Source organism: Salvia hispanica, chromosome 3 (genome assembly GCF_023119035.1).
Source record: "Salvia hispanica cultivar TCC Black 2014 chromosome 3, UniMelb_Shisp_WGS_1.0, whole genome shotgun sequence".
NCBI classification, from domain to species: Eukaryota; Viridiplantae; Streptophyta; class Magnoliopsida; order Lamiales; family Lamiaceae; genus Salvia; species Salvia hispanica.
In genome coordinates this window covers 39,004,548-39,025,862 of record NC_062967.1, presented here as the reverse complement: position 1 = coordinate 39,025,862, position 21,315 = coordinate 39,004,548, and the positions used below count along the sequence as shown (strand labels likewise).

Genomic DNA, 21,315 nt, shown 5'->3' with positions numbered 1-21,315 from the left:
GTCTAAAAAATGTCGATGTGATTGCTGCTTTTTAAATGACAATTATATTGACATGTTTACACATGACAATCATACTAGCGTTTTCCTTATTACAGAATGTCAAAAAAGGTTTCCCTCGAACCCTTTTTTCTAAATTCACTCCAAATTCTTTTTTTTTTCCAACATCAAATTCATTCTAACTCAATGATGCAACACAACATTCTAAAATAATATATTTGTTGTTATTATTATTAGTTATGGGATATCGATAGTTAGGAAGAAGAAAATTTTATGTAACTCCTGTTTTGAAATCATTGTTTAACGGTAAGTTCATACCTATTAAATTGGAGTTAATAAATTCCTCTTGCTTCGATGGGAGCATTAATAAATAGGCATGCGGCTAAGAATTTAATTACGCATACGATTATGAGCATGGTTATCATGATAAATTAAAATTTGAGGAACAGCAACATTCAATTTTGTGGCTACTAAATTTTAAAGCTTTTTTTTTTAAAGTTGAATTATATGCTTCGTTCCCCAATTCCCCAAATAAATAGATGAGAAGTATGTGCAAGATCTCGTGCAATAGAGTTTCTAGAATTCCAAAATATTCTAAATGCTCTTCCCACCCATACATTAAGTAGTTATAAGTTTAAATATAATATTAAATGATAAATTATTGGCACTTGGTAGCATAATACAGATACGCTAAGATATTAATAGACTCAATTTCGTCTTAGTTATGCAGTTGGATGATTGTCGGAATTTGATTACGAGTCTCTCAACTTAAGGTGTTTTACCACTTGGCCTAAACATAATTTGTAAAGTACGGGTTGTTTGGTTGCAAGATTGTATCCCATATTAAATATATATGTAGTGTGTTTGGTTCATGAAATTCAATCCCGCAATGCAATTTTATATGGATAATCATGGGATAATTAGTCATATCTAACCACCTATGACTAAAATAATGTCAAGACTCAATCCTATATTATATCTAGCAAACCAAACACCATTACTAGTATTACAAGTTAGGTTATTGCAGCAAGATCTGCCCCTCCGTTGCCAATTGCGCTACGCCCCTGCAGGCAAAAATTAAATTTATATTAAATTAAATTAGGGGATTGGGGATTAAAAAAAAAGGACTTAAAAGAAAATTTTATATAGGAAGGGAAATTTTAATACGTAGCTTTGCATACCCAAAATTCAAATGTAGACTAAAGAAAATAAGTCCTTTGAATAAGTAATAACTTTATATAATGTCGATTTTATATAATTGGATCGCCTCACTGACATCACTTGCCTTAATGACCACCAAACGTGTTCACATAAGTGCACAATAACTTTAATAATAATTTTTAAATTATAATTAAAATAAAATAAGACTAAAAATCAAATGTGGTCCCTAACATATGACAGTTTTATCAATTTGATCCTTAACATTATCTTTTTGATTATTTAGTCCCTCGCAAATAAACTCGAACCCGAATCGATCCTCACTTAACAGAACCGTCAAAAAATAGACGATGACCGCAATTTGACTATATTAAATTACTAATGGTAATTAATTATATCTAATTATAATTCTTTTCCTATTAGTAAAATTGGAAAAAAGATAGTATTAGTTGCAAAATGAAATGAATAATTTGTAATTTAATAGGAATTAAGAATTATAATTAGGTATAATTAATTACCATTAGTAATTTAATATAGTCAAATTGCAATCACCGTCTATTTTTTGACGATTTTGTTAAATGAGGACCGATTCAGGTCCGAGTTTATTTGTGAGAGACCAAATAATTAAAATGATAATGTTAAGAACCAAATTGATAAAACAGTTATATGTCAGGAATAACATTTGGCCTTTACTCTAAATATAAAAAATTAAATAAATGACGATAATATAGATTAAATTAGAGCGGTATTATTTTATTTATTAAAACTCATTTTGTGGGTCAAGAAAAGCGGCACCAACCGATTCTTAACTTAACGACATCGTCGCCGCCACTGTTTGAGGTGGCAAAATTTATTTTTGGGAATAAAATTATTTATGTTGTGAATTTTTAGGATAAAATTAATTTTCAACAAATCAACGTTTAATTATGATTTAACAACCACGGAAAAGGACTTAACTAAAAACTTCCAAAATTCCACCTGCAATAAAACACCTATTCCTCGCCGCTGCCACCTCCAAAACCACCGCGCTCCGCCGCAGCTCCCCTCTCCAAAATCCTACTTCTCCTCATCCGTATTTGTCTATCCTCGAATGCCTCCGTCTCCTTCATGTGCAAATCCAAGAACAAAATGACCAAACAAGTGATCCAGCCCACCCCCAAATCGCCATCTTCATCATCACCTAAATCCAAAAAATCCGCCCAAAATTCCTCCTCCTTCTCCACCGCCTCCGGCAATTACACCCTCCCCAGCACCGCCTCCACCTCCAGCTTCTACAAAGACTCCCGCCGCTCCTCCGCCTCCTCCCTCTCCAGCCTCCGCGACACGCTTCTCTCCGATCAGACCCACCTCTACGATTTCCATGAAATCCGCGTCGCCACCAGCAATTTCCTCCTCAAGCCGCACTCCTCGTCATCCTCATCCACCGCCTGGCTCTGCAGCGTCCGCGATCAGCAGGCGCTAATCGTGCAGCGGCGCTTCCGCCGCCAATTGGACACGGCGCAGCTCGTCGATCGCCTCTCTGTGATCTGCAAGAGCCATCACTCTAGTTTGATTAAGCTGAAAGGGGCTTCAATTTCCGGTAGCTATACGTATTTGGTCTATGATTACGTTTCCGGTGCTAGTCTCTCCGATTGTTTGAGAAATCCTAAAAACCCTAATTTTACGGTTTTGTCGAATTGGGCGTCTCGGATTCGGATCGCCTCTGATATCGCGCACGGCTTAGATTACGTTCATAATTCGACTGGATTAGGATTTGAGTTTGTGCACAATCATATAAAGAGTAGTAGCATCATTGTGATTGAGCCGGATTTGAATGCCAAGATTTGCCATTTCGGTACATCCGAGCTCTGTGGTGAGATCACGAATGTGGGGTCTAAAGAGATGAGCAGATCGCGTAGTAAGATCGATAAATTTGAAGGGACTCGAGGGTACATGGCCCCGGAGTTTCAAAGAAGTGGGATTGCCACGCAGAAATGCGATGTTTATGCATTTGGAGTTGTGATTCTTGAGCTTGTATCGGGGATGGAGGCGTTGACGTACAGAGTTGATGAGGAGAGTGGCAGTTATGTGAGGATATCGGTCGTGGATGCAGCCAGGGAGGCATTGGAGGGTGGGGTGAGGCAGTGGGTTGACAAGAGGCTGAAGGACTCTTATCCGGTGGAGGTGGTGGAGAAGCTGACGCGGTTGGCATTGGATTGTGTGGCAGATGATCCTGATAGCAGGCCGGATATGGGGAAGGTGGTGGTTCGGGTTTCACAGATGTTCTTGGAATCACAGAAGTGGGCGGAGAAGGTGGGCGTGATAACTGACTTTAGCGTCTCCTTTGCTCCACGGTGATGCTTTTCCAAGTTCTAAACTGGAGTTTTGGTTTGTCAAGTTATCCCAATTTTTGAACCATGTAGATTTTGTTGCATGATTATTGTAGATTTTATTGTATGTTTAGTTATTTCCTCATGACATTGGTTTGTCAACTTGTGCAAAAATTAAAATCTTGTAAAGATTGGAAACACACTAGCTGCAAGGCTTTTCAGCTTACTAGTCATTTCTTTGTTAGAGAATTCATTGTAAATTTTGTGATATGTTTCAAGTTGTATGAAAAGAGTTTATTAGATTCTTTCAAGTTTCAACCATTTGTGAGTCCTATCTTGTTTTGAAGTTTGTCCGAATTACTCGTAGAAAATAATTTCTTCCTGTTTTCTCGTGACTCATGGCCTTAAACAAGCTGAATTAAAGCTGATTTGTTCATGAATTCTGGCATGTAATTACTAAACTTTTCCTACTGTTGAATGTTGCTATGTAATCTCATATAGTAGATGTTGGATTGAAGAACTTTGAGTTGTTTTGTCGTTATAAAGCTAACAAGATATGCAGCTGCAGGATACCACGAGAAGATTTTGAAGGTTCGTGGTTGCATATGCAACAAATGCATAACTTTTCTGCTAGAAACATTGATTGATTCTTGTTCCACATATCTTTGTCGTCATATGTCTTAGTATATGCTCTGGAATTCGAAGTTTTTCCTCGTGCAAATTTGTTTCTCTTGCTTGATATGCATCTTTTTCATGGTCGAAGGTGAAATTCTTGCTATTTTTGCTTCATTTATGATTAAATACAAGACGGCAACAAATTCTTCTCATTCACCCGGTCAAGTCTTGCCAATGCTGGAATTTTCTGGCTTTTTGTGTGATGTATTATGATGGTGAATATATATCTTAGTCAATGGAATTATGGAAGCCATGATGATTATGAGTTTAGGAGATGACTTTTTCAAAGATTTATGGGGAGATTCTGTTTGTAGTTATCTAAAATATTTGGATGAATTTAATCTGAGTGCTCCACACTAACTCAAAAGGAAGAATCACTTAAAAATTTAAAGTCTTGAGTTAGTTTTCTAGCATTTGTTTTTATACTACATGTATATTATACTATAGCAGTTCAATTTGAATTGAATCTCTTTGATTTGATCAATTCTAATTCTATGATTGACATAATTTAAATGGATACGGGAATCCCATAATTTAATTTTCTTTTGTAGTTTTAATTTTTATAATGAGTCACGGTGATGGCATTGCATGTCGTGTTCCTGTTTGTTGTAGCAATACCTTCAAACACTTTATTTTTATTTTGAGGCAACTCGGTCAATTAAATTAGTGTGATGATGCATTTGCAACAATTAGAGTTGTAGTAATATTTTTTCGTTTTTTTTCAGTTTGGTGTTTTAAAATCTCAAATGTATACTGATTAATTGGGATCCATATGTTATACTTCATCGTCCAAAAAAATTTGAGCATTTGAAATGACACAAAAATTATACTACACAATTAGCAAAGTAAGAGGAGTTGTAATGGTAGACCATAGTTTTTCTAGTGAGTTGTAATGGTAGACCATAGTGATATAAGTTGTAAATAAATTGATGTATATGAGTAATGAGGTGGAGATAATTTATTTTAATAAATGAAAATGATCATATTTTTTGTTGGATAAAGAAAATGAAAAGTGTATATATTTTTATGAGACAGAATGAAGTATATACAGTGGTATATATCCAAGTATCCAACTATGATCGATGCATGTGCAATCAGTTTAGTTTGAATGATTTGAACACAAATTTTATGATACTGACATTTCAATATCATATCATTCTTTGATCGGCATCAAATGGTTCATTAAAAGTTTAAACTCATCTTAACATTCAGTAAGATACAAAACTTTCCCACCACACAGTATTTTTAAAGTATTCAATCACCATTTGATTAGACAAATTCTTAAATAACTTTTGTGGGTATCATTTAGAAATGTTTGCAGCTCGAGTTTCTCATTTTTCGCATAAAATGGGCTGAGCCCAAAATTTATTGGGCCTAAAATATGTAATCTACAAATACCCTTTAGGGATAAATAAATCATTACCATTCTTTTCAAAAATTAAATTATAAGTACTACTACTAAATAAAAAAGTTTGTAATTTCCGTAATAATCTTATCCACTCATTTCAGCCGAAATATATGATCGACGATTTAAACATGCGGAAATGTTACGGTAATATTAGGAATGTTAACTCTCTTTTCTTAGATTGATACGTGTACTACATGTTTACGTGGTGGGTGTTGGATGATGCGTTTAATATTGGCTTCCGGAAACATATTTTGTAGAAAATGAGACATATCAGGTAACTGTAAAAATCTTAAAATTTTATGATTTTAATTTATTTTATAAATATAAGACTAACCAAAATTTAACACATTTTCATTATTTAGCAACTTGCCATTTTATATTCCTTTTAGAGGTTTGTAAGGTGATGAATGAATTATAATTGATCACGAGTATTGGTTGGATTGCGTTTTGCGTTTCAATTTTTACTCGCGACGTAATTGTTTTGGAATTGGTTGAATAAAAACGTTACATTTGAGGTAAAAATAACATTATAATTATTTATTTTATCATAATAAAAATTTAAAACTAACCAAAAGTAAAATCCATTTCATTCATACAGGTCATTGCCATAGGTGCTCTGTTAAGTGTTAACGTAGTCGAGCTCAACTTCACCCATTCTCGCGTCTCTTTCCAAATTATCATGGCCTCCTCTTCTTCGTCTTTCTCAACCAGTATCACTGATTTAAAACCCATGGCAATTAATTATCGCTGTCTTTTCTCACTTAAACAGGATTTCTCCCCTTTCTTCAAATCCAAGTCAAATTTTAGCTCCACTTTTTCGTCTCTTTCGGTCTCTCGGAAATTGCACAGAAAAACATTCCAAGGTGCGTTTTTTACTCCGAAATTCGCTCATTTTCGTTTAATTTCCGGCCGGATTAGGATTAGTCGGCACGTGTTTAATGAGTTCTTTTGCTAATTGATGAATTTCTTAATAGTTCGTTTGATTAATAACAAATTTATGCAACAATTGATTCCCACTGATTTGACCAACTTCTGCATAGCTTTAATTCTATTCATGACATTGATGCAAAAGGGTTCCAGCAAAAAATAAAAAGAACAATTTAGCCTAGATTTTGAGATGCCTTAGTTGTGTTTGCGAAATTGCATAAAAATGACTTCTTTGGCTGGGTAACAACATTGATGCTATTGTTTGGCAGTGAATTCAGTCAGTGTTCCAACCGAATCAGTAGCGGGCTTCGATGAAATGGTGTCGGGAACACAACGAAAGTATTACATGCTCGGTGGGAAGGGGGGAGTTGGAAAGACTAGCTGTGCTGCATCACTTGCTGTTAAGTTTGCGAATAATGGTCATCCAACTCTAGTGGTTTCAACTGATCCTGCTCATTCTTTGAGTGACTCTTTTGCTCAGGTTCAAATATAGCAATTTCAACAAGTGATTGTTAATATGTTATATCTGTTGTTACTTTAAGTTGCTTCGTGTTCAGGATTTAACCGGGGGGAGAATGGTGCCCGTGGAAGGTCCCGTTTTTCCCTTGTTTGCCCTTGAGGTGAGTGGACAAGTGTTTTGCCTATGAATCATGGTGTTCTTCTGTTAATCCTAATCGAAAGGCCATATCTTGTTGTCCAAAGTGGAACAAAAATTGAATGAGTTGCTGGGACAGATAAACCCTGAACAAGCAAGGGAAGAGTTTCGAAGTGCCAGCAAGAGCAATGGTGGGAGTGGTGTCAAAGATTTCATGGATGGAATGGGGCTGGGGTTAATCGCGGACCAGGTAAACATTGTTTCCAAATGTCCGCGCCCTCATTTCAAAGTCCTTACCTTCGTTGGTCTCTCAGTGACATGTTTTCGGATTTGATATGACCGTAGCTTGGGGAACTAAAGCTTGGAGAGCTTCTGGATACACCTCCACCGGGCCTTGATGAAGCTATCGCAATTTCAAAGGCATGTTGTGATTATGTTAGAAATTCTTGCTTCCATGTTGTAGGCTCCATTGCTGACATCTAGAATATTTTCCAGGTTATTCAATTTCTCGAATCACAAGAATACAACATGTTCTCGCGGATAATATTCGATACTGCCCCCACTGTGAGGAAACTACGGCTTCTTTTTATTTAGCTAGATTCTTTAAGTTTGGCTGTGCTGATGAGCAATGAGCTGCTTCTGCAGGGCCATACTCTGCGACTTTTGTCATTGCCGGACTTCTTAGATGCATCAATCGGGAAGATATTGAAGGTAAAATTTGAAGATGGAACCCTAAAGTAGATATCTATTCGCAAAAGTTTTTCCAAGATATTCAATCCTCAAATTTACTTGAAATACCTTTTGCAGTTAAGGCAGAAGATTTCGTCGGCTACTTCAGCCATAAAATCTGTGTTTGGGCAAGAAGAAAATCGGGAAGATAGTGTAAGCTTAACGAATGGAAATATTGTTTCTTATTCAACTGATCCTAACTTCATTTGTTTTCTTGTAGGCCGAAAAGTTGGAGAAACTTAGGCAGCGAATGATAAAAGTGAGGGAGCTTTTCCGTGACACGAACTCTACAGAGTTTGTGATAGTAACAATTCCTACGGTAATGTCGTGTTAGACTGACAGTTAGTTCCTCCATTTTTCAGAACAATATACTTCAGAATATAATGAAGATTTGATGCTTTTCATGTTCGTAATTCAAAATTCGTACATTTCAGGTGATGGCAATCAATGAGTCATCAAGATTAACTGCATCCTTAAAGAAAGAACGCGTTCCTGTCAAGAGACTAGTCGTTAACCAAGTTCTTCCCCCTTCTGCCTCTGACTGCAAGTTCTGTGCAATGAAGAGGAAGGTATAGCATAACCGTCTCATCTTTCTCGAACCAAAAACTGTCTCGACAAGGAATAAACTTATATGTGAATTGGAAATTCCGGTCGCCTCTGACGAATATCTGATTTATACTTCAGGATCAAACGCGTGCGCTTAGCATGATCGAGAGTGATCCAGAGCTCTCCGGCCTAACGACGATCCAAGCACCTCTTGTTGATGTGGAAATCAGAGGTGTACCAGCGCTTCAGTTCTTAGGTGACATGGTTTGGAAATAAAACATGGTCGGACATAGTGAATATAAATAGAAATGAATAATTGTTAGAGTCGAGATACAATAGTACTATTGTTTATTGTTAGAAATATCATCACTAACGATTATACACTACTGGTTTAAAATATCTAAAATGAAAATGCTCGAATATGTTGTCGCTTTTAAATTTTTTAATATTAAAAATATAATCTTCTCACAAAAGGTAAAGGAAGAGTAAAGTCTCATTCACATGTTTATTCTATTCTACTAATGTGTAAAATTGAACTTCCTCGAAGTTGAATAAGTTCGTTGAATTACACCATCCAATTTCAAAATTGGTACATGTGGTTACCCCAAATCGGGTAAATGAAATGCCCGAATTATTATTATTTTTCATGGTTGAGATGATAAAGTGTGACTATCCATTAAACTAATAAATTTCTACGAGTTTTATGGACAAAAATTTATGAGATGGAAGAAGAAAAATGACACTTTATTAACAGAAGTTATTATAGTTATGAGATGGCGAATTTTACAATTATTTAAAATTCTATATTATCTACTTCACATATGAAATTGAGATAATTTGAAATTCAATTGTAGTCAAAATATTTTTTTCCTTATAAAAAATTTAAACGCTTCATTTCAATCTCACAGCCTTAATTCCATAGTGGAGTACCAATTAATTTAAGCTTAAAATACGTACAATCAACAAAATCGCATACCATTGTAAACAGATTGAGAATACAACAAAAATATCCAGTCTTGAGGATTTTTAAATGCTTGTATTTCACGTTTTATATGAGAGAAGTTGCCTCATTCAAATTTCCAACAAAAACATGTTTATCCATAGAAATAGAAATTACAACTACTATAGTACTTAGTAAATTGAAAAACTGGTCTTGTCATCTTTGTCGATATCGACAATATTAATATGAAATTAATAGGTTAATTGCTAAATAAATCACCACTTTTGTTATAAATATTTTTAGTATTTTAATAAAATAATATAAAAATCATGAACTACTTTCCTTATTTACACTATACTTATCACTTTTCTGTTAGGTTAAAAAATATCAAACGGGAACTAGATTATTTTCCTTGATTAAAAGACTTCCATTCGTTACTTATAAATAGACCCTCTCACAAACTACAAACTTCTATACCTTTATTCATCAACCAACTCACAAAATAAGTATAGTTTAGTTAGTTCAACTTTGCTTTTCATGACAATGCTTCGCCGCCCTTCCTACGCCGCGATACTGGCCAACGGCGCTTCTGCCTACGATGCCAAGATACCGGCGAATGGCGCTTCCGCCTATGATGCCGAGATACCGGCTAATGATGCTTCCGCCTATGACTACGTACCATTTTTTTCCTCAAAAATTGTGATCAAGAAATATTTGTTTTCTTGCATGTCTAACTTCTTTATGTCTTAATTAATAATTATTGTTTTCGTTTATTGCAGCATGTTCCTGAATTTAATGGAGGACAAATTCTATCTGCGAATGATGTTTCATCGGATCATGAAAGACTCTTGAATAGGTATTAATTAATCGCTTCTTTTTTTTAAAGAAGTTGAAATCTTGAGATTTTCTTGATTATTAGTAATTAATTACTCTATTTTTTTTGTGATTAACCTCTTTTCTTGTTTTCGACAGGTTGGAGCTATATGAACTAGTCGAACACAAGATTATGGGAGACGGTAACCGTCAGGTTCGTTCCATGTTTTTTGAGATTTTGAGTTGTGTCGTCTTATACTAATTTGTAGTAGTCGAACCATCCTAGTTCGCGGCTTAATTACATGTGTTTCTTTCTGCAGTTCCGCTCGCTGTCTGATCAGATATACGGGACATCAGACTATCACGACGTTGTAAGAGAAGAAATAGTCCATCAGCTGAAGTCAAAGCCCGAGTTATATGCCAATTTTGTCCCCATGGCTTATGGAGACTACTTGAAGAAAATGAGCAGAAATGGGGGATGGGGAGATAATTGCACGTTGCAGGCCGCTGCTGATTCCGTACGCTCTCTTATCATCCCGTCTCTCTCTTATCACGAACACCATATCTATTCATATCTGAACGAACGTTGCTTCGTTGCAGTATGGCGTAAAGATCTTTGTGGTTACTTCATACAAAGACACATGCTGCATTGAGATTCTTCCAAAATTTGACAAATCAGACAGAAGTAAGTTTGTTTGTATGTTTGATGATTATTGTTATTACATGAAACATTATGCTCTAAACAATTGTGTAAAATGCAGCTCTCTTGCTTAGCTTTCGGGCTGAAGTGCACTACAATTCGGTTTATCCTTTGCGAAGATGGCAAGAAGAACAATAAGTCGTGGTGTATGTGAACTGGGAACGTCGTCGCTCACGACTCCAAGCCCATCCCCCTCTACACCTCCTACGTCAAGCCAAGCAGATACAGAAAATCCTGTCTCAAGCCGATCAACACTGCTAATCCACCAAAGCGTCCCAAATGGGCCGCTGGCGTTCTGAGACGCTTCCTAGATTATGTTTGTTTGATCAATGTAATGAGTCGAGCGTGATTATAAGCTCCTTTCCGGATTTTCTTTGTCGGTTCTTTCCCGGATCGCAAGATTCGAACCGCATAGGGTCATTAGAATCTGTAATCTCCCATTGGATTCTAATAAGAAAATAGATACTATTATTATCAAAATCTCTTGTCCCTTTTCTCTCTTCTTCTCCCCTTTCTCATCAACCAATCTGTAACTATATAATAGGCTAATAGTATACATAACACAGTTGCAATCTCAGTTGATTTTATAGAATGAGTGAATTAATTAGTTAAACAATACATATAACTAGAATGGGAGGTATTAAATAAGTTCTTCCCAGCAACAAAAATGTTGTGTAAACAATGAAATAAAGAATAATACTTGTGCAATCAAAATTTAAATGAAACTGCTGGTACAAATTGCCCTCACCACCATCAATCATCCTTTGAGCCTGTCGATGATTTTCGACATAGCTGAATAGCTTCCAATCGCAGACGCCACAACGCCAATTCCAATCACCGAAAAACACATCGCCCTCTGCAGAGAAAGAGAGATGGTCAAGTCTTGATATTAAAGCAAATGCCTTTTTTGATATAGTAAATAAAGTCTACCTGGAGTAAGCTCAGTTTGCCTTTTAGGATGCTCAAATAACAAGCACACGGAAGAATCAACGTCTGCACACAACAGAACTCGTGAGCCGTAGAAACGAGCAAGTGTTGCAACAGCTAGAGAAGTGGTGGTTTAGAGGAACTTACAACTAGCATCGTGAGAAAGGATCCTATCAATGCACTTACCAGACCTGCGTCACAGTGGAGGAGTAGAATTAATGAGTGCACGAAGCACTTGCAACGACTCGTTGTGAAAGGAAGATGACAAAACTTACCAAAGAACGGGATGCTAAGGCCAACCAGCAAGGTGGATATCACCAGTAACGTCCTTATGATGAGCGAATACATGTGGGATTGGGCATTTCTGGATGGTATCAATTCTTCGAGACTCATTGCTACCGGAGCCAAAGTTAGTGCATACGTGTTCGTGGTCAAGGACAAGACAGTTTTTATTATTTCCTCACATTCTTAGTAAAAAATATAAAAATCCAAAGAAATTTGAACACAACTGTGGAATAGCATTGGATTCATGAACATATTAAATCATGTAAAGGATATTTTGTAAATGGATTGACAACCTGCAAAAGAAAGAAGGCAAATTTAGTAAAATGAGACAAAAATTTGAAGATAGTATCAAAACCAAGAAACACAGCTTACTGTAGTCCACACTGCAAGTTTAGTTGCAACTAAATTGTTAGGCATGTTGAGGGTGAACTGCGATTTTGTCCCTTCTCCGAACATATAATAACCCATTATAGCAGCTCCAGCGTACATCAACGTGCAAAGACCAAAGCTGCATCAACAAAAATAGTGAACTCAACAGATATCAACATATCACCTAGTCGAAATTTGTCCAGAAAAAGTTGAGTAGATTTACCTCGTCAGGAGGACAGAAGGGTATTCACTGGGCTTTTGCATCGATGAGTATATATTGGGGAAAACGGCATGCCCTGAGTAGCAATAACCATAGAGACCTATAGCAACAGGAAGACTGGAAAGGTTGATAGCTGCCCCTTGAGCATGGACGTTAACTCCGTCCACTGTGCCTACCCAAAACAGGCAAACGACGACCAAGGTTGATGCAAGGACACCTCCAGCTGCAAAAGTTGAAAAAAGAGAGTGAATATTTATATAACCATTGCTGCTGATGAACAAGCATATCTATTTTACTCAGAATTTTTTTCCCTTTGATCTAATCTTGAATTTAATTCATCAAATGTTTTACTATTTGCATTGGAGAATAAGCAATGCTCACCAGAGAGATAGCTAAGAATACTCAGGTCTCGTAACCAAACAGTAGGAAGAACGGCCAAGGTGGTAGCTAACGCAAAAATATGATGCGAGTCCAACTCAAAAGCTCCAAATTTCAAATGCGCGTTTGGAAATAAAGACGATAAGTTATCACCCTCCAAAATTATATACTCAACACAACAAGCCTGCAAAAAGCAGATGATTATTCAGCAACTATAAGAGTGTATCGATGCTCATGGAGTTGTGAAGGCCACAACAGCCACAAATCTCTTTCCTGATGAAACCGCAGGGGGTAAAGAAATCGATTCATGGAAATCATAACGCATAGACGAAAGAAAAGTTTGTCGTTCTATTAGGAAAACTGAAGTTGGCCTATTGTACTGTCATATGAGATTATTCTCAGAGTTGCGAGATGTACTTACATATAACTCCACGTACAAAATAATCTGCATACACAGGAAAACAAGAAGAAAAGAATGTGAGCTATGAACACTTAATCATGTTTAGTTGATAACAGAACAATGCAGTAACTCTCTGATTTAGATTTGAGCTAAGCCTTTTTCCTAACCATGAAAAGTCTTTCGCTTAAACAAAACCATGATTCAGATAGAAAAACTTAGGACTTTTCACATATGATCTCTGAATAGCTCGCTACTTGTTCAAGATTTCCAAAATGGATGAGGAAAAAAAAACTACCCTATATAACTGCAGTTATTGTCCGGGACTGTCCCATCCTTGACAGAATAAAGAGATAATAAACTCATAGATTCCAACAAAAAATGTCAGTGAATAAGATTGCTATGAAACTCACGGATATGATAATTCGTCCTGTAATGCCAAAGGCAGCCTGGCCAATGTCTGGGTACGTTTCAAGACCAGGCTGACTGTCCAAGCAGTGGCGCAAGAGAATTCCAGTATAGTAAGAGAGACACGCAAAAAGAACTAAAATACAAAGCCCAAGCCACCCTCCTTCTCTGATAGCATAAGGCGTGGAAAGTATTCCAACTCCACATAGCACGTTCATACCTGCATAAGATCGCCATAACCCATATCTGTTTTATGCAACGACAAAAAATCGAACATGAACTAATCCTGTGTGGAAGAAAGAAAACAAACCATTAAGCACAGCCTGTCCATATGTACTCTGGTAAGACACTGGAGGCTCTTGTGCGATTGAAGCTCTCTTATCAAGGACTGCTTTCCTCAAACTGGATTTCCTCGAGAGCCCAGGTGCAGGCCCATAGTAAGAACCACGCGGATCTTTGGATCTCTCAGCCTCTAGCTGTGGCAGAAGTGGCCTGACAAATGAAGGTAGCCTATCGGGAGTGTGCCTCCTCACGAGGGACGATGAAAGGAACGAGCTCCCCAGTTGTGATAACGATGGTGGCCCCAAGAAGGTGAGACTCGGAGATGGAACAGTACCATACAAGTCCATGGTTTGCCTGTAACACACATTCAACAACAGAATTCATTGATCAGTTACCAACCACATCCCGAATCTCCGTCGAGAACACTGTCTACACCATTCAACCTGCTACTTCCATATTCCTCTCATCCAGATCCAGATCCAGCCATCGAATGAATGCTCGTTATGAGCGGATTAAGTATCGAATTGTGAACCGATCCATAACATTCACAACTAACTATCTCAAGTAATTGGATCTCATCATCCATATATGGCAATATAGTCCCCATATTCATCTCAATTCTCATCATCAAACAACACACTCAAAACACATACACATTAAACAAAGGGCATGAACATAAGATGAATGATGTTTCAACACAAACAACAATCAAATTGATACATTAATTGGATAGATTAGATCCCATCTTCAGCTCATCATTAATTAAATTACAAAATGTGTGATATTTTTATACCTGTAACTTTGAGGCCAGGCCGTCTTGGTCTCCTGATTGTCGTTGTCGTCGTCGTCGTTGGAGTAATTCGAATGTTCGGAATCACTCCCATCACCATCACCTTCTCCATCTCCATCTTTGTAATTCTCATCTTCTTCTCCCTCACTTTCGATATAGAAATTCTGCTCAGATGCGGAATTCTTCATCCTCTCCCTTCAAAACCTTCAAATCCAATTCAAATTGCCGCTTTTCTATTCAATATTTATACCAACAATCTTACACCATCATCATCACATGAAAAATTCTTGAAATCTAATCAAACAGATATATATGAATAATGAATTAATGTGCATGTGCATTGGATTCAATAATGCAGAAATCATTCATTAAAATTCAAGAGAAGAAAATGAATCACTGGAAATACGGCTAGAATGTTGGTTGTATGCAGAAACCAAACAGCTTACCTCCAAACAATTTTCTTTCAATTTTTTTGACAAATTAAATCTACAATGGTAAGAATATTTAAATGTTTCTGATATACTTTCATAGTTATTGGATAAAATTATAATATAAAATCTGACTAAGTGATGTGTAGATATGCTATTAATTATTGATTATTAAGATTCTTAATTATATGCTTTATTCAGTTTAAATCCAAAAATCTAACACGTAGCTAATGTTGAAGGCCCAAATATAGAAAAACCGATCTTTGCTTATTCGATTTTACACTTCCCAACCAATTATCGCCCACGTTATATTGTGCTATTGTCCAAATTCATTGCACTTTAATTGTCACAACATACAGCTAGCTGAGTGTTGGTATCAGATTAGCTGTTTTTTATTTGTCACCTTTACTGTTTTCTTACCCAATTAAAAACAATATATAATTACATATTTTAATTTTCTTGTAAATAAAAGGAGCATATATATAATACTCCCTATGATTGATACTTTACATGGACTCGAATCGATTTACAGATCTCATGACTGTATTTCTAACTTGACGCATTCCAAAGGCATGAGCATATATTTAGGGTAGTGATAAAATTAACAAAAATTGTATATACAAAATTGGATATTTTAGGTATTTTACCTTCACAATAGTTAATACATTACATATTTACCCTTTTATAACTATTTATGGAAAGTTGAGTTTCTAAGTTTAAAAACTGCACATTTACGAAAGATGATTCAATCTATTATAAAGCCACATAATTATAGCTAAATAAAAATTAAAAAGATAAATTCTTCACTGTCACGACCGCACTTTGCTAAGGATAGCGAAAGCGGGTAAATCGCGACTAATGGGGGATTAAAGAAACGGGGAATGAAAAAGGGGGAAAGAACTTGTGAATATACTCGAAGGCCAAGTCGATCATTTCATAGGATAGAAGCCAAATGTACCATTTCATGGTCTTAGAACTAGAATGAATATTACATCAATAAATCAGAGTTCGAAGGTGAGATTCTAAGATGTCTCACTTCACAAAAGAGCAGCGGAATAAGTCCATACTAGACGACTTCGTGTATGAAGACACGAATCGTGAAAGATCCACTGGATTATTTAGTAGCATCGACTCCGATCGTTTCTCCAACCTCTTGACGTTCAACCTGCACATTTATAAATACATGCAGGGCTGAGTACAGGAGTACTCAGTGGACACATGCCGAAAACAAAACATACAATATATAGTTGTCATCCATCCACAGTATCGCACGGGGGTTTTTCTTAAAAGGCCCGAGCATACTAAATTCTCTGTGATCTTAAAAGTCCGACTGCAGTCTAAGTTCTTTCAAAATTTCTACCATATCTGTGAATCGTGTACCGTGAAGGTGGCCACCTTCAGCGGACACATCGCCGGCCAACAGCTGATGGCTCACGGCTCTCGTGCACATTATTCCGAACAGGATTTGCGGTCCTATTGGGAACCGAATTCGTTAAACTCGGGCTGGCATCGCCAAAACCCACGGGCTACAACCCCAACAGATAGGCCTCACAACAAACAATTTATGGCATGACAACACTTTAAAACAATCACTGCTTCATTTTGAGAAAAGATGATTTTTCATAATTTCACAAATATTTGCTTTATATCCACACTATAGTGCTGGATATTAAAAGAAAGCCCACCTGATATGCTTATGTCTCAACTCAATTACTCGCTTTGGCTTCACTCGCCCTTGAGCAATTTATCCCTTGAAAATAAATAGCGTAGCACGCTAATTAATACTTGAATTGTTTCTCTTTAGAAAGAATGCATGCATCCTATTGGATAGCACCTATATCTCAGTCTCGGCCTATAGGATTTTTCTTAATCCTACCTCGGCTTTACTACTCTGCAGAGCTTATTTATTCTCTTTATTAACTTTGGAGAAATTCTGTTTTCTCTAACTTAAATATTCGGGCGCTTATTAACAAGAATAGGAATTCTTGGAAAGTCTCTTCTCAAATCCTTTTCTTCGGATTTTTCTTAAGGCCGCCCATGGCGTCGCGGGGCGACGCCGGTCGGCTTTCGCGTCTCCCACTTTACTACTTTATTTTTTTCGGAATCTAAATAAATTATTTGGAAATTTATTCCTCGGCCTTCGAGCTCCAACTCTATTTTTCTCCATCTTTGGAAAACTTAGTAAATCATTCGGGAATTAATTAATTGAGCTCCAACTCATTTCTTAAATTAAATCCCAACTTCTCATAATTTAACTTTCGGCCCAAACAGTAAATCCACTGGCCCAAATCAATAGAAATTCCTTGGCCCAATTCTTAATTAACTACTAAGGCCCAACAATCATTTAAAATAAAATTGGCCCAATTGCCAAAAATTAGAAATGGGGCAGCCCACATTATACTCCCTCACCCATCGGTCAACTCTCTCTTTCTCTCCCACACTTCTCAAAATCAGATTGGGGGAAAAATCGGCGTGGAGAAGAAAGGCCGGTGCCTCCTTCTCTCCCTTCTTCTCTCGGCGGAACTCAGCCGCCCCCGTCTCTTCCTCGCGACCTCTCCGGCGATCGCCATCCTCGGTGTCGCCGGAGCTCTCTCCTTCTTCCCTTAATTTCCAAAACAAATTCCTAAATTAAAAACAGAGGCGGCGCCCCCTTTTTTTTTCTCCGGCGGAAATCGCTGCCATTCCGACGAATCACCGCCTCTCCGCGTCGCCGGGTTACACCGGCTCCGCCTTCTCCCTCGAGTTCGCACCGCGTCTCCTTTCCTCCGGCGAAACCGCGCCCCGCCTGGCTCGCCGGGATTTCGGAGTCCCGCCAGCGCCCGCCCTCGCGCCGTTCGCCACTTCGTTACGCGAGCGGCTCCCTTCTTCACCGCCGTTCTCCGTCATTTGCCGCTGCCGCCGCCTTGCAGCGCAGCTTTCCGACGAGAGGGGGCGTGGGGAGGCGTCGCCTTCTCCTCCCTCTCTCAGCCGCGGCTTGCAGCTGCTCCGCAGAGGTCCTCGGACCCTGTCGACGCTCTTCCGTCGCCCGGCAGCCTTGCCTCTGCTGCCGCCGTGATCCGCAGCTTCTCCGCGGAAGTTCTTCGGCTCCGTCGACACTCGCCGTCGCCCGGCAGCCCCTCCGCCTAAGCCAAGTCTTCTCCTCTTGACCCCTTTTACTTGTTCTATTAAGTAATTAACTTCCCTGAGGCAGTAGCTATGTTGAGGAATTGGGAGTGTGATTGAGTTTGGAGAAGGTTCCCTTTTTAAAAGAAATCCTAAATCTCGACACTTCACCGAAAAGTGTCCTTACTTTTGTGATCTTGCTATGGCTTAGTTCTGCTCCAAGTTATGTGTTGTTTCTATTCTAAGCTTTTGAGCTTTAAGCATGATATTCTATACTTGCTACGGCCGTGAATATTCTATTGAGCTTCTAAGAATCTAAGTTCTCATGACTTGCTCAAGCTATTGTGCAACACTATTGATCTAAATTCTTGGCTAAGTGTTGGTAACTCTACATGATGCAAGAGGGTGTTGAGGAAATTACCTCACTTGGTGAATCCTTGAATCTTGGCTGCCACTTCCTTCTCTCTGCCACCGCCTCTCCTTCGATACTTCTTACAAAATTCAAACTTTGGGGTGCTTGAGAGGTATGGGAGAGAAGTGGCGTTGGGTGGTTTATATAGCCACTTTGCTTGGATGTTTGTGATTGGAATCTTGGAGGCAAAGGCTCCTATTTTGGGGTTGCTAGCTCTTTCTCTTTCGAGCTTGATGATTGTGAGATTCTTGCCAAATTGATGCAATTTTTGGATGACATCCTTGGCTGTATTTTCAGCCTTGTTCTTGGTGTAAGGAGGGGTCTTGTTTACTCCCTTTTAGGCCTAGATGATGACTTCATCCCTTGTCTACTATTGTCTCTATTGCTCTATGTGGAGAATTGGGGATGTCTCGGTTCTTGGGCATATTTTTCGATTCCATGGCAGCAATGTGATGTCTTGATCATCACTTATACCTTATTGGTGAAAGCCAAAATCCTTGCTCTTTTATTGGAATTTTTCTAACCTCTTTGGTGGCTATTTCTTTGTAGGTTTCTTTGGTGTAGCTTGGCTATCAAGGTGGTGTAGAAGTCGAGAGAGAGGAAGAGATGATCTTCCTCAAGATCCTCATGATCCTCTTCTTGGAAAGATCCAAATGTTGGTTTGGGAGCCATAGTCATACTTTCCATTTTCATGTAATTAGAGTCTCTAGAGGAGAGTTGTAATATAAGAGTGTATTGTCACTTTCACTTATGTAAGCACTATGTGAATAAATGTATCTCCAACATTCTTGTACAACTTTTTCTTCAATTATTTATCTAATAAAAGCATAGCTTTACTTTTATCCTTGAACACAAAATTTCCTTGCACTTTATTCCTTCCACGAAACATACTTAAATTACTCCAAAGTCGAATACAACGAGGAAAGTACGATTACACATCTTCTAAAAGAAATTAATTAAGCTAATAAATCCGATTTATCTCGAAAGAAAGGATCGAAATTTCCGGGGCGTCACATTCACCATGCATTTTTATAAATATTGGGCAAGTATTTGAAGAATATTAAATTTCTTCTATTTTCTCACTCAAATACGTATACCTTATTCAATAAAATCTAATGAATAAATTGACATATAAAATGTTAGTAGTCATTAGAAAAAGTCACGTAATGTATTTAAATTTTTAGTATTGTTATCCAATTAATTAAATATTATTATTTTTAAATTTAGTATAACAATCCAACTAATAAAAAATAAACCAAAATAATAATAGTTATTCAAAACAAACTATTTCATCGCGTAGTAAAAATTACATAAAAATTATAAAAATAACTTGTAATATACTTAATTATTTAGTATTACCATCCAACTAATTAAATATCATTCCATCGATTTCTTTGAGTATTGTATATCTTTACTCGAAAATTATGAAATGAATATAAAATAGTAAAAAGATGAATATTAACAAATAACAGTCATTTATATCCAACAATTTTAATGCTCTTATTAGTAAATTTTAAAATTGTAAATTATAAAACAACCACACGTATATTTACTTAATTTGTTAGTATTGTCATCTAACTGATGACCATTTAATCGATTTTTTTTTTGTATATTTAATATTTTGACTCAAAACCATGAAAAAAATTTAATTATCATTAAGTTGATTTCATTGTATTCTCTACATCTGGAATAAAAAATCATGTAATGAAATTATAATTGACATGATATTTAAAAAATAATTTTAATAATTTTAATTTGCATCGAACTATTTTATGATTGAAAAATTCTAAAAATTATAAATACAAATGCAACTACTTCTATATGTACTTAATTTCTACTACTATAAACACCCTTCATGTTAATTAAGAAAGAAAAAATAATTAATATTTCCTTAATATAAAAATACTCATCACTAAAAGTAAATTAAAATAAAAAATATTCATGCATCTGCTTTTGGATATATAATGAAAAAGAGAATAAGTTGAGGAAAAATAGTATTAAAGGAAAATAACACAAAAATCAAAAGATATTGCAAGAAATGTCAAATCATTATTGCTATAATATTTTCTCATGTAGTCCACATATCAAATATAGAAATGCTTTATTATTTAAATTTATTTTTTTCATATATTAAATTATTTTACTGTCACATCATTGATGATTTATATCGTATGATAATTTGAAATAAAAATTAACAAAAAAAATAATCAAACAAGTTATGAAAAAATAACACAATTGACAAAAGAGCTAGATACTAAAGTATAAAAAGATCATATATAAATTTCTTCTAAAAAATATACGGTACTTTATTAAATTATATAGTACTAGTAATTATTCTACAATTAAATATAGTACTTTAATTATGTAGTGTGTTAATTAGTATTACCATAAATAATTCATACTCTAAATCAATGATACTTTACTAAACTAATAGAGTTAAAAATATCCAGCATTAAATAAGGATAAATTAGTCATAAAATTATATCCTAAAAAATAGAACCAAAGTAAAGGGTAATTTGT

The 21,315-nt window shown here is 36.5% G+C and overlaps 4 protein-coding genes and 1 long non-coding RNA gene across 8 annotated transcripts; 4 read left to right on the top strand and 1 right to left on the bottom strand.

The window, feature by feature from the left end:
• The first annotated feature begins 2,112 nt into the window (after window positions 1-2,112).
• On the top strand, window positions 2,113-3,769 carry LOC125213600 (lysM domain receptor-like kinase 3). The gene has a single exon (XM_048114239.1). It carries the CDS (start codon window positions 2,263-2,265, stop codon window positions 3,490-3,492), a length of 1,230 nt encoding a protein of 409 aa, XP_047970196.1. The 5' UTR covers window positions 2,113-2,262; the 3' UTR covers window positions 3,493-3,769.
• Window positions 3,770-6,151: 2,382 nt separating this feature from the next.
• Window positions 6,152-8,727, top strand: LOC125213601 (ATPase GET3B-like). Of its 2 annotated transcripts, none has more exons than XM_048114241.1 (11): window positions 6,152-6,410; window positions 6,753-6,955; window positions 7,032-7,094; window positions 7,209-7,319; window positions 7,415-7,489; window positions 7,565-7,633; window positions 7,715-7,780; window positions 7,877-7,951; window positions 8,019-8,117; window positions 8,233-8,367; window positions 8,483-8,727. In XM_048114241.1, exons 1-11 carry the CDS (start codon window positions 6,227-6,229, stop codon window positions 8,618-8,620), a joined length of 1,218 nt encoding a protein of 405 aa, XP_047970198.1. In that variant the 5' UTR covers window positions 6,152-6,226; the 3' UTR covers window positions 8,621-8,727. The 2 variants fall into 2 exon arrangements, with proteins under 2 accessions (XP_047970198.1, XP_047970197.1); XM_048114240.1 differs by having other exon boundaries at window positions 6,744-6,955.
• A 1,533-nt stretch (window positions 8,728-10,260) lies between these two features.
• Window positions 10,261-11,215, top strand: LOC125213602 (OVARIAN TUMOR DOMAIN-containing deubiquitinating enzyme 9-like). Its single transcript, XM_048114242.1, has 4 exons — window positions 10,261-10,311; window positions 10,418-10,615; window positions 10,698-10,782; window positions 10,859-11,215. Exons 1-4 carry the CDS (start codon window positions 10,291-10,293, stop codon window positions 10,933-10,935), a joined length of 381 nt encoding a protein of 126 aa, XP_047970199.1. The 5' UTR covers window positions 10,261-10,290; the 3' UTR covers window positions 10,936-11,215.
• Window positions 11,216-11,355: 140 nt separating this feature from the next.
• Window positions 11,356-15,319, bottom strand: LOC125213599 (amino acid transporter AVT1C-like). Of its 3 annotated transcripts, XM_048114236.1 has the most exons (13): window positions 15,300-15,319; window positions 14,857-15,057; window positions 14,092-14,417; window positions 13,787-14,001; window positions 13,398-13,421; window positions 12,980-13,160; window positions 12,602-12,821; window positions 12,382-12,517; window positions 12,283-12,302; window positions 12,000-12,145; window positions 11,872-11,915; window positions 11,728-11,790; window positions 11,356-11,653 (listed from the first exon to the last, which is right to left on the bottom strand). In XM_048114236.1, exons 2-13 carry the CDS (start codon window positions 15,039-15,041, stop codon window positions 11,555-11,557), a joined length of 1,659 nt encoding a protein of 552 aa, XP_047970193.1. In that variant the 5' UTR covers window positions 15,042-15,057; window positions 15,300-15,319; the 3' UTR covers window positions 11,356-11,554. The 3 variants fall into 3 exon arrangements, with proteins under 3 accessions (XP_047970193.1, XP_047970192.1, XP_047970195.1); XM_048114235.1 differs by lacking the exon at window positions 15,300-15,319 and having other exon boundaries at window positions 14,857-15,286; XM_048114238.1 differs by lacking the exons at window positions 13,398-13,421; window positions 15,300-15,319 and having other exon boundaries at window positions 14,857-15,286.
• A 2,415-nt stretch (window positions 15,320-17,734) lies between these two features.
• LOC125212629 lies at window positions 17,735-19,637 on the top strand. The gene is made up of 2 exons (XR_007174762.1): window positions 17,735-18,412; window positions 19,345-19,637. It is a non-coding gene; the product is annotated as an uncharacterized LOC125212629 (long non-coding RNA).
• The last annotated feature ends 1,678 nt before the right edge of the window (window positions 19,638-21,315 follow it).

What these genes read in the sequence shown, in the direction of transcription:
- LOC125213600 (XM_048114239.1), top strand. Translation starts at nt 2,263, where the DNA reads ATGTGCAAATCCAAGAACAAAATGACCAAACAAGTGATCCAGCCCACC.
- LOC125213602 (XM_048114242.1), top strand. Translation starts at nt 10,291, where the DNA reads ATGGGAGACGGTAACCGTCAG. An exon ending in TGCAGGCCGCTGCTGATTCC is followed by an intron (nt 10,616 to 10,697) that starts GTACGCTCTCTT and finishes GCTTCGTTGCAG; the next exon opens with TATGGCGTAAAGATCTTTGT. An exon ending in ATTTGACAAATCAGACAGAA is followed by an intron (nt 10,783 to 10,858) that starts GTAAGTTTGTTT and finishes TGTAAAATGCAG; the next exon opens with CTCTCTTGCTTAGCTTTCGG.
- LOC125213601 (XM_048114240.1), top strand. Translation starts at nt 6,227, where the DNA reads ATGGCCTCCTCTTCTTCGTCTTTCTCAACCAGTATCACTGATTTAAAA. An exon ending in TTCCCTTGTTTGCCCTTGAG is followed by an intron (nt 7,095 to 7,208) that starts GTGAGTGGACAA and finishes TTGCTGGGACAG; the next exon opens with ATAAACCCTGAACAAGCAAG. An exon ending in CAATCGGGAAGATATTGAAG is followed by an intron (nt 7,781 to 7,876) that starts GTAAAATTTGAA and finishes TACCTTTTGCAG; the next exon opens with TTAAGGCAGAAGATTTCGTC.
- LOC125213599 (XM_048114236.1), bottom strand. Translation starts at nt 15,041, where the DNA reads ATGAAGAATTCCGCATCTGAGCAGAATTTCTATATCGAAAGTGAGGGA. An exon ending in AACTTGCAGTGTGGACTACA is followed by an intron (nt 12,303 to 12,381) that starts GTAAGCTGTGTT and finishes TTTCTTTTGCAG; the next exon opens with GTTGTCAATCCATTTACAAA. An exon ending in GTTGTCAATCCATTTACAAA is followed by an intron (nt 12,146 to 12,282) that starts ATATCCTTTACA and finishes GACCACGAACAC; the next exon opens with GTATGCACTAACTTTGGCTC.